Source organism: Ovis canadensis, chromosome 3 (assembly GCF_042477335.2).
Source record: "Ovis canadensis isolate MfBH-ARS-UI-01 breed Bighorn chromosome 3, ARS-UI_OviCan_v2, whole genome shotgun sequence".
Taxonomy (NCBI): domain Eukaryota; kingdom Metazoa; phylum Chordata; class Mammalia; order Artiodactyla; family Bovidae; genus Ovis; species Ovis canadensis.
This window is the reverse complement of record NC_091247.1, coordinates 133,206,137-133,217,504: the sequence shown is the minus strand read 5'-3', so window position 1 is coordinate 133,217,504 and position 11,368 is coordinate 133,206,137. Positions and strand designations below refer to the sequence as shown.

The 11,368-nt window shown below is 36.8% G+C and overlaps 1 protein-coding gene across 1 annotated transcript; it reads left to right on the top strand.

Moving 5' to 3' along the window:
- The first annotated feature begins 759 nt into the window (after nt 1-759).
- Nucleotides 760-8,405, top strand: LUM (lumican). The gene is made up of 3 exons (XM_069580669.1): nt 760-1,267; nt 3,684-4,577; nt 7,547-8,405. The coding sequence occupies exons 2-3, from the start codon at nt 3,704-3,706 to the stop codon at nt 7,699-7,701; spliced, it is 1,029 nt and encodes a 342-aa protein (XP_069436770.1). The 5' UTR covers nt 760-1,267; nt 3,684-3,703; the 3' UTR covers nt 7,702-8,405.
- The last annotated feature ends 2,963 nt before the right edge of the window (nt 8,406-11,368 follow it).

Below are 11,368 nucleotides of genomic sequence, written 5' to 3'. Positions count from 1 at the left end.
GTTCTCTGACAAAAATGAGGCATTTACACTAATGTGATCATGGAGATTAAATTAATTTTCAAAAGTCTCATAATTTTCAAAAAGTCACATATTTATCTTAAAAGGGAAAATCTTACAAGGTGGCGACTTAAAGTATCTGATTCTAAGAATTCCTATAAACATGAGAAAATGAAAAATTTGGATGGAAAAAATCATATAAAAAAGCTACAAAGCTGATACAATCACAAAATGAAATAGACAAGGAATTGAGTAGATCCTCATTTTCTAGAAGCCTGCATCAGGAAATGATAAGGAAACATATGTCAAACCAGGCCTTTGGGAGAATGCAACTTAGCATAACTTTCAGTTTTGGAAAAAAAAAAAATTGCTATCATGCAATGACAGTGAAAAATGATTACTTTGTGATATCTTTAGTATACATTTATTTTTTTCATCTTCTTTTATGTTTTTTGGCAATAAGCTATAGAATACTATTCCCAAGTAAGGTTTTGGATGAATTCCTAAATTAAATCCACAAAATAAGAAACAGGCAGAATATTACTGATTGGTTCCAGACCTGAAGAGCATAAAATGAGTCTGCTTAACATAAGCAAACTGGAAATGTTGATACTTATCACTTGTATCAAAGTGTAAATGAAGCATTTTAATATTTTAGAAACTAATGTAAGTTTCTCTTTTGGCCAAAAATTAAGTTGATCCAAGTAAGTATAAATTTCAAGAGTAATGAGCAAAAAGGATTCAATTCTTCTGAGTCTTCTCATTTACATTTTCCTGAAATGGTTTATTCAGTTGATGATTTACGTGACCTTTAGAGGAACATGATAGCTGGCTGAGAGAACTGCATTTAATTGTTGTCACAGCTATAGAAGCAAAGGGCTTTGTAAGAGAAACATTCTCACTGTAGATGCCTCATTTGCAGCAGGACTCCATTTGGGGTTAAAAGCTAGGTTATTTGGGCGGGTTTAGCACGCATCTCTCTCTTACTCCATAGGGAGTGAGCTGGGCTGGCCTTGCTCACCAAGTCCACCTGCACCTCGTTAGAGAGTGTTTGCATGCCACACCACAAGATCCCCACAATGACATAACTCCATTCAGAGACTGGCGTGACTGGGCTGGGTTTCCCCCCACCCCCCCCCACCTCAGCTCTTGTATCACTAAGAATCTGGCAGCCAGTTCCGTCTGACAGAGTTTACAGCATATATTGGTGGATTCTTGTCCATAGTGCATCTGCTTTAAGAATTAACGAAAGCAGGGTCAAGACAGTAAGGTAAGTGCTGTTTTAACTATAGCACTGGGGATGCTGATGGTTTGGGACAGTGTTTATTGTAATGAGAACAGAAAAAAAAATTCCAGAGCAACTTTGCCAATTGCTATTCAACAGCAAATCCAGTTTTGAGCATTTACTTTCACATCTTGCAGAATATACTTTCCATGATTTATGAATTTGAGATACATTTTATACAGTCTATAATGCCTTACTTAGCAAAGGATGTTATAAAAAGTTTCAAGATTTCACTAGAAAGTAGACACAGTGAAACAGTATGGCATTTAAAATGTTTGCTATTTTATGCTAAATAGTTCTATATGTTAGTTTTGTTAGAACTTAATTTGGAACAAAGGAAGCCATTTCAATCAATATTCAAAATATTTTGCAACTGGTATGTCGTTATAATTTGTTATGATTTGCTGTAAACACTTCATGCTGTTATAAAACCTGAACAAAAGGATTACTTAATTCTATTAATTTTAAAGATTTGGGTTGTGGATGTATGTCTTAAGAAACAGGAACATGTTTTAAAGAAATTCTGGGAAACATGATTTACTCTTTGGAAAAGAGCCTTTTCTTCATAGCCACAGGTATTTGAAAAAAACTAGGGGAAAGTAAAGTGTGTTTTTGCTTCATAATGGAGTCATTATATGGTTACAAACTCTCTTTGAATTCAGAGCCCTTGTTTTGACTCTGCCAAAAAATATGGAAGCATTTTTCATTACTATTCAATACTCACATTATAGTTCCCATGTCTATTTTAGTGTATACTGAATTAAAATAATTTGGACTTATTAATAAAGTAAGACAAATCTTTACAACATTAATATACTGTAATTTATAAAGAATCCTACAATTACATTAGCACTATGTAATTGTTCTCATGGCCAAGTCCTGTCAACTAAATTTAATGACTCCATCACAATCTTAGGGAATAATTTACTAAGAGTCTGGCTACATGTTACATTATGTCTGTTATGAGAGTGATCCTAACAATCTTTTCGAGTGTTTCATCTGCTAAAATTAAGTATTTTATAATTCCAAGTTAAAGCAAAGATGTTTAAAATTCCTGAGAGCAGAAAACCCTGCTTGTCCTAAACTACCTAGATCCAAAAGCTTGTACCTTGTTTCTCACGGGAAGAGATTTTATTTTATGGTATCCATTGGAATGTGGATGCTGCCTCACAGAAACAGTTTCCCTCCCAGAGTGACCAATTGCTCAGCTATAACTCTTCATTCTACAAAAATCCAGCTCTTATATCCGATTTTCCTTTATCTACATTGCTGACCCTTTACTTCCCAAGCAATTGAAATGTGCTTCACTGATCCTTAGCAACAGGCACATGTGAAGATCACTGATACAAATTGTTTTCAGTGTATATTCCCAAATTGATCCTTTCCTACATGGCTCTTAATGCTCAGTGTTTAATGCAGGCCTTCCTTAGTTCCCACTCTCTTCCATCTTCATTCAGTGCGAGTGCTAAAACCCAGATAAGCAAACCCTACCTTCTCAAATTTTAACATGAAGAAGGCAGACAAATTGTGAGTGACTGAGAGAAAGAAAAGCTTTCATTCAAAACTTTGAAAAGAATATCATTCTCTACCAGTTAGATCTCTTTCTAGGTTTAAAGCTGTTTAGATTTCGTGACATTTCCTTGATTAACAAACAATAATTTTACTGAAACTAATATACTAAATACTAATTTTCAAACAGAGTTTTGTAATGTGCTTAAAAGTATAGAATGTTAGATAAAAGTTGACATAATATGCACACACCCCCACTTAAGAAGTCTGTTTCCTCTCTTCAGAGTCAACAATAAAGATAGTTCTAAAAGAATTTTCCATCCTCCCCAGCACCCTACCACTACTACCACCATCACCGCCCCCCAACCACCCCCAGCAGACACACATAAGAACAATGTTCTTCCAGACAAAATCACAGATTGCCCATGTTCTCAGGAAGGATCTTTTTAATGAGATATTTTAATGATGTTGGATGGTGGGGTAGAGGGTCCAGTTTACAACTGTCTTCTTCCTTTTGTTTCTTCTGGTCTTGAAGGTATTCTGAAGCTGCGTTCTAACATGGTGGTTAAAGGGCCCCTCCCAGAACCTCTTGCAGGAATCCATGTAATTAAGAAAAGGACCTGGAGAGAGGTTGACTGGAACAATTAGGCCTAGCTCGCCCAGAAGGGGGCGCCAGTGTATGCAATCTGTCCTGGAATCTGTTCCCTTCCCCACACATTGTAAATTTACATCCTTATCCTAATCCTTCAAAGCAAATTAACAGACATCATTAGTGCAGTAAAAAAGCACTCTAAAATAATAAAATTTGCATTTTTGAATGCATTTTCTTTCTTCTTAGTATACTTTTCCTGAAAGAATACTATTTTATAATACATATTTTCACTTTATTTAGGATTCAAAGCATTTGCCAAAATGAATCTAGGTGTGTTTCCTCTCCTCTTGGCATTAATTGGCGGTGCCAGCAGCACCTATCCTGATTACTATGATTATTACGATTTCCCCCAATCAATATATGGGAGGTCATCACCAAACTGTGCACCAGAATGTAACTGCCCTGAAAGCTATCCCACAGCCATGTACTGCGATGAGCTGAAACTGAAGAGCGTGCCAATGGTGCCTCCTGGAATCAAGTACCTTTACCTTAGGAATAACCAGATTGACCACATTGATGAGAAGGCCTTTGAAAACGTAACTGATCTGCAGTGGCTCATTCTCGACCACAACCTTCTAGAAAATTCCAAGATAAAAGGAAGGGTTTTCTCTAAACTGAAGCAACTGAAGAAGCTGCACATAAATTACAACAATCTGACAGAATCTGTGGGCCCACTTCCCAAGTCTCTGGTGGACCTGCAGCTCACTCACAACAAGATCTCTAAGCTTGGCTCCTTTGATGGACTGGTTAACCTGACCTTTATCCACCTTCAGCACAATCAGCTGAAAGAGGATGCCGTTTCAGCTGCTTTGAAAGGTCTGAAGTCACTCGAATACCTCGACTTGAGCTTCAATCAGATGACCAAACTACCTTCTGGTCTCCCAGTGTCTCTTCTAACTCTTTACTTAGACAACAACAAGATTAGCAACATCCCTGATGAGTATTTCAAGCGTTTCAGTGCATTGCAGTATCTGCGTTTGTCTCATAATGAACTGGCTGATAGTGGAGTCCCTGGAAATTCTTTTAATGTATCATCTTTGTTGGAGCTGGATCTCTCCTATAATAAGCTGAAAAGCATACCGACAGTCAATGAAAACCTTGAAAACTATTACCTGGAGGTCAATGAACTTGAAAGTAAGTAGAAAACTGTGCCCATGATTGATTGATACTTCCTCAAGGTTTTAAATGCCTAAGTTGTGTGAAACAAATATTAAATTGGCTCCAGTTTAAAAAAAAAAAGCCAACAAAATATTTCTCTACAATATAGAATTCTAGCTTAGCTGTTTATCCATTATCTGGCTTTTCTTTGGAGTGTCCAGATAAGAAATCATTAAGGTCATATAGAATTTAAACACTCATTTCTTCAGATTTAATATTCTGGGCTAATTATTTCTGCTGTGTTAACCCTTGATTTTCATCTGTTATTGTTTGCCTCCTTCATGGCTTCAATTTGTGTGTACGTTCGTTTCTTGACAAGACATAGCTAAGGGGGAAACCAAGACCAGAGGGAACACAGTCATCAGAGACTGTGACATCTCTCTCCTGCTTGTCCCCAGAGCAGCCTGCGTACACTCGTGGTCTCCTCTGACATCTTTACTTGGGGCTCAACATGTTGCTATACTTTCATGACCACCATCTATCTCTGTTTTCCCTGGTGTGGTTGGGGTGTGTAGTCTTCACAGTGTTCTTAGGAGGACCGTGAGAAAGTTTAAGGAGGACTATGGTAAGTGTTTGGAATATAGTTTACTAGAATTACAGAGCCCCTTTTTCTTACATACAACGCTTCACCTCATTTGATTTTCCCATCATTTCTCCTTCCTTTCTTGTATGTCTGTAGTTTGTTTTTCATTTATTTGCTGGGTAGGAGTTTGACCTGATCCACTCGGGCTGTTTATGTACTCTCCTGACCTCCTGGCACATATTTCAATTTAAGCTATAAAGATTTAGATCGTAAATTGACTATTCACCAATATTAACCTTATTTTTTAATGGAAGTTGGCAGAAGAAAAAACCTGTAATTCACAGATGAAATTTTTAAAATGAAAACTCAGGTGGGAAACACTGATTCACACAGCAAATAATTCTACGTGCAAAATAATCTATTGAAATTGAACATGTGTATATTATAAAACTTGGTCCCCTTGTCCTACTGGCTAAGGATATTGACACTCCTATCAGAAAAAATTGCATTGTGCCTTATTAATATGCTACTTTATAATTCTGCAACAGTTTCATGTAACTCCTAGTAGAGTTGGGGTGTTCTCATGAAGGAAATCGTGACTGCCAGCTCTGCAATGCCACATCTTCTTTCTTGCATCTGGAAAGCTTGCCTGTCATGCAATACAGTCAAGCTATTAGAGCTAAACCCTTAGAGTTGTTTCCAGGGGAAAATTCACTATGTGGCAATATATGGTCCCACATTATAAACTTTTGTGGTCAGGAAAAAGGATACTCAGACAAGCCAAAATGCTAATGGAATTTAAGATGGTTGAGGGCTGAAGAAACCCATTAGATTTGGTGGGTGGAGGTTAGCAGGAGAAAGACTACTTCCTACTCTGAGACAAGAAAGGAGAAAGATATAAATGCAAGGGCATTCGAAGGTGGAAAAATTAGTTTTCATTGTATGAGTAAAAAACAAAGAGCCAGTGTAGGAGATGCAACAGATGGACCAGCAGCCTCTCAGTGCCAAGCTGAGACTGAAATTCCAGTGCCCAGCACGTTTAGTCATTTGCAAGTGAATAGTTACGTTTTCTCCCTTCCTTATCTTTGACGCTTAGGTATACACATTTCAGGGATTCTTGTCATGTGACTTTGCCTGTGTGTCTTCAACTTAGTTTATCTTGCTGCATAATATTTACACATACCAGTTGCCCACGTTGTAAGATAAAGAGAGTTCCTTAATGCTTTTCTTATATTAGGAAATGTACAGTCAAAAATGATTTCTTATTTTTCAAACTTGCAACTTTAAGCATTAGACTAGTCACAGATCCTCCTAGTATAAAGCAATTTAGAAAAGAGGGGAAAAAAGGACACCAATAACTTCAGTACATAGTAATGTGCTAGCACTGTGTGAAGTGCTCTACATACCGTAGTTGGTGAAACCTTCATGCCACACAGTGTGATAGATATGCTATACTTAGAATGGGATAAATGTTTCAGAAGGTAAATGGCAGAAACAGAAAACTAATATAGGCCTAGACCCTTGTTTTTTACATTGTTCCATACTTTCTCAGAGGCAGTACTGAAAGCAAAATCCCTGGCATTTGACAGATGAGTAATTTAAGACAACATCTTAGAGGGAAAGACTACAGTGTGTTTGGATTTCAACTGAAGTCCTTGTTAGCTAGAGCTGAAAAATGAAAGAAAAATAACAAGATAAAGGACCAGCATAAGGTTACTCTGAAATAGATTTGTGCCACCATAGGCAGTTTCAATGTAGATACACGGGTCACGCTATCTAGCAACCATCTTGGTGCCCATTAAAGACTAACTCAGATGTTCATTTGTAGCAACTTTTTGACCCCAGCAGAAAAGGACATGGACTGAGATGGTGGATATTCCATGATTTGGTTTTTGCTTTGGAGTTTTGAATCTTTGTCATGAAGTATGGTTGTTGGAAAACTCTCTAGAGTTCATCTATTTAACTCCTTTTAAGATGCAAAAACTCCAAATCCTTACTCTGCTGAGACTGTTCATGTTACAGCACCCCATCTTAGATTTCCTCAGGCTCGACTTAATATTTCAAAATAATGCTGAGATAACATGATAGGCTCACTGCATGCCTTTCTATAATAAAGTATTTCTAAATCAAGAACTCAAATAATACTAAAAAAGATGTTTCATTAAGAACTTAAGTTCTGTTCCTTCAAACATTAATTGAATCTTCTGACTTAACCATAGGTATTCTTTACTAAATATTATTGGGCTTTGGAAGTCTGAAATATGCCTTTAATAGTTCTAAATTCAAAGATACATCAAATAAGTGGGAAGAAGTGCTATTGGATATTATTATGGTCTTAAAGATTTTCCCTTTTTTTTTAAATGATGGTTTCAAGCTCATGTATTGAAAGAAATGATTGAAATGTTTCACTCTAATTTTCCAGAGTTTGATGTGAAGAGCTTCTGTAAGATCCTGGGACCCCTGTCCTACTCCAAGATCAAACATTTGCGTTTGGATGGCAATCACATCACCCAAACTAGTCTGCCACCTGATATGTATGAATGTCTACGTGTCGCGAATGAGATCACTGTTAATTAATGTCTACTGAGTCCAGTTACATTGAGGTGTAGCCTGGAACAGCAGTTTATGGTTATGTTTATTTGTGTGTCAGTTTTTATAGTATTCATTTTTTGTTGCTGTTTATTACTTTCATAAATTTCTAATTCTAAGGGAAAATGTTTTGTAAACATTTTGCTACTTTTTTAAAAGAGAAGATGAAAGGCAGGCCTATTTCATCAGAAGCACACACACACACACACACACACACACACCTTGACAAGAAACTTAATGCTTTATTTGTAAATTTAGTGTTTTTTACATCTCTACTGTCAAATGATGTGAAAGGCTTTTTACTGGTTTCATGAAAGTCAGTCAAGTTTTAAAATTTCTAAATCTGAACTTAATGTGCCAAAAAGCATGGATTACATGCATATGGATGTCTACAGTCCTGAAGTAAATTATCTCAATGCTCAAATGTTCACATTTCAATGTTCAAATCTGTTTAGCTGAAAAATAGATGGTAAATTTTGAGACCAATGATTCTGCAAAATACTAGACAAAATTTGTGAAACTACATATACTTACAGCAGTATTTTTAGTGTTAAGAATATATATATACTTACCTAATGAAACTTTTCTTTTCTAGAATTATGTTTCACCCTAAGTCATGTGTATGTTTCTTTTTGATTATTTGCATGTTATGTTTAACAAGCCAATAGCAAAATAAAACATAGCAAATGGCATCACTGTGTTTGATTTCTTGTGAAATTCATATCTCTCCAGTAAAAATAGATAAAATAATAGATTAGAATTTTAAAAATCTCTAGCCTGAAATATTTTGCTTATGTTAAATAGAATTTTTCATTAACTAGATTATCTGCTTAGAGCATCCACTTGTAAAGAGTCTTTAAATACATCTTACAATATGTACTTGAAACTGTGCAAATCCCAGGTGTGTCCTATAATACAACTCAGCTCTGACACCATGTGCCTAAAGATGGGGTCAGATTGTCCAGGTTCAGTCCTACAGGACTGCCTTCCCTCCCCACTCATATGCCAATTGAAAGCCCAAGTTGTTACATCTTCTTCTGACCAACTGGCTATAAATCAGAGGTTTCCAAGACCCCCTTCTAGACTTGAGAAATATGCTAGAGTGGCTCACAGAACAGGAAAGCTCTTTACTCACTAGATTATTCATTTAATATAAAATGGTACAATTCAGGAACAGCTAGATAGAAGAGGTGCAAGGCAAGGTATGGGGACAGGGTGCTAAGCTTTCACACCTTCTCCAAGCATAGGCTGCTCTCCCCAAATTTCCACAGGTTCACCAATCAGAAAGCTGTCCCAATTTTGTCCTTTTTAGTTTCTATGCAGGCTTCATTTCATAGTCACTGGGCATTGGCAGTTGAACTCAGTCTCTAGCACCTCTGCCCTCCCAGGAGGTGAGGGGGAGGGACTGAAAGTTCAGACTCTCTCAGGATGTTTTTGGGTCTCTTAGCAACCAGTTCCCCCTTCCGCCCCCCCCCCCCCCCCCCCCCGGTTTAGGTTACCTAAGTGCTTTCCAAAATCACTTATTAACATAACAAAAGATAACTTTATTGCTCTTATTCAGGAAATTCCAAAGTCTTTAAGAGTTGTGAGTCAGAAACCTTGGGGGTAAGAACCAAATATATACGAATGACCAAAAAGTATATTTCTTGTTAATCACAGTATTACAATATTTAAATCTCACAACTTCCTTAGATATTTGTCATTATTTCCATTCCTGCTGGTTTTATTGATTTATACACAGTAATACTCTATTAAATAAAAAGCAGCTATAAGATCTCAGCAATCACTCATTGGTTGTAAGCAAAAATGGCCAATCACTCCCAGGACTGAAAATGTTGAATATATATAAATGTTTATGAATATGAGATTTAATAGATCAATTTATCTTGAAACCAATATATTTGTAACATAAAGTTAAGAGTTTATAATGCGGAAAAGGATATCCATGTTTCTATACCATGGGAAACCATAAGGCATATAACTTATAACTTCTACCTTACCTAGTTAACAATAAAGCATATGTTTGGGGCCAAATGTGCAGGCAAAGATCACTCATCCATGGAGAAGCACATATATAGTCTCAAAGGAGTCTAAAACAAAGGCAACATTTCTCTAAAGTATTAATATGTTTGAACAGAACATTTTTAGAGAACTCTATCTTCTGGTAAAATGGCTTATCATCAAAGGACCATTATCAACTATCATTATCTGGCAGACTGATGTATGACATGAATATTGTTTTGTTGTTTAGTAGCTAAGTCCTGGACGATTCTTTACAGCCCCATGGACTGTAGCCCACCAGGCTCCTCTGTCCATGGAATTCTCCAAGCAAGAATACCAGAGTGGGTTGCCATTTCCTTCTCCAGGGTATCTTCCCAACCCAGAGACAGATATATTATGTAATTCTTAAAGTGGTTGACAAGGACAAATTAAACATGAAGTGACATTTCTAGTAGAAGCATCTGAGGACTAGCTAGACCCTGTTTGGGGACAGGCGCCTCCCCTTTCTAGAGGCCAAACCCCATCTCTCCAGGGCAGAGCTGGAGGAGGGAAGATACTGTTTGCTCTTTCATGCATTGTGACAGCCTTAGGGAGGAAAAGATATTGGAGACTCTTCATTTGCTCTTCTCTCTTCCCTTCCTCAGCTCCAACACCAGTTTCTGTAATGCTTTCCAACATCTCAAGTGTATAATCAGCATGTTCAGATGCTTTTCTAAATGCAGATTGCCAGCACAATGCCCCAGATATGCAGACCTGGTAAGTCATGCAACATAGGATTCCACATTTTTAAGGAGCATAAGGATTCTTATACTAGTGGTCAGCAATCTTTAAAAACATCTTTAAAACACATCTTTAAAAATGCTGAGTTACTGTGATCCAGTCATTGAAATCCAAAACAGTTGAAAAGAAGAAACATCCTCTCTAGGGAAGCAAAATAGAAGAAAGCATGTCATTTGCAGCATACATACATGAGTAACATACTATTTTTTCTGTATTTTAATTTATTTAAGCCCTCATCTGTGAGCAAGGAATAAAAATTGTAATTTCATGAACATAATGTACATCACTTCTGACTCAAAACTAACTCGAGTGGCTTCATAGATATTTCTTTCCTGCCTGTGCACCTTTCTCTCTAAGCAAAGGTATTTATCAAGAGAGACGGCTTAGAATTTAGTTTGATTAAACGTTCAGGAAGGTGCCTAGAGGAAGAAGGTACTTAGGGGAAATGGTCAAAACAGGGTGAATTTAAACAAGAACTTCCTTGACTATCTCACTAACAAAAGTGATTCTGATTTTGTCTCCTTCTGGATAAACAACCCTATGTGTGGATTAAAGCAATCATGCATGTGAATTATTATTTTTTACTAAGACTGATTCGTTGGAGAATTAATGATAGACTGTAAATAGGGCGGGTACGAGGGGTCTGGGGGTAAGGAAAATGAGAAAAGTCCTTCAACATCTCCATTTGAAAATCAATGCTAAGTCGTGCCTTTATGGTGAAAGAGAACTATGATGTACTGGGGTTTTGAGGTTTGTGAGGAATTATCGTGCCCTAATAAGTACAAAAATACAGATGGAAGATAGACCACTAAATGAGCCAGAGGAATGTTGATTTCTTAGTTAAAAGTTCTTTTACTGGTAATAGCTGTTTTCA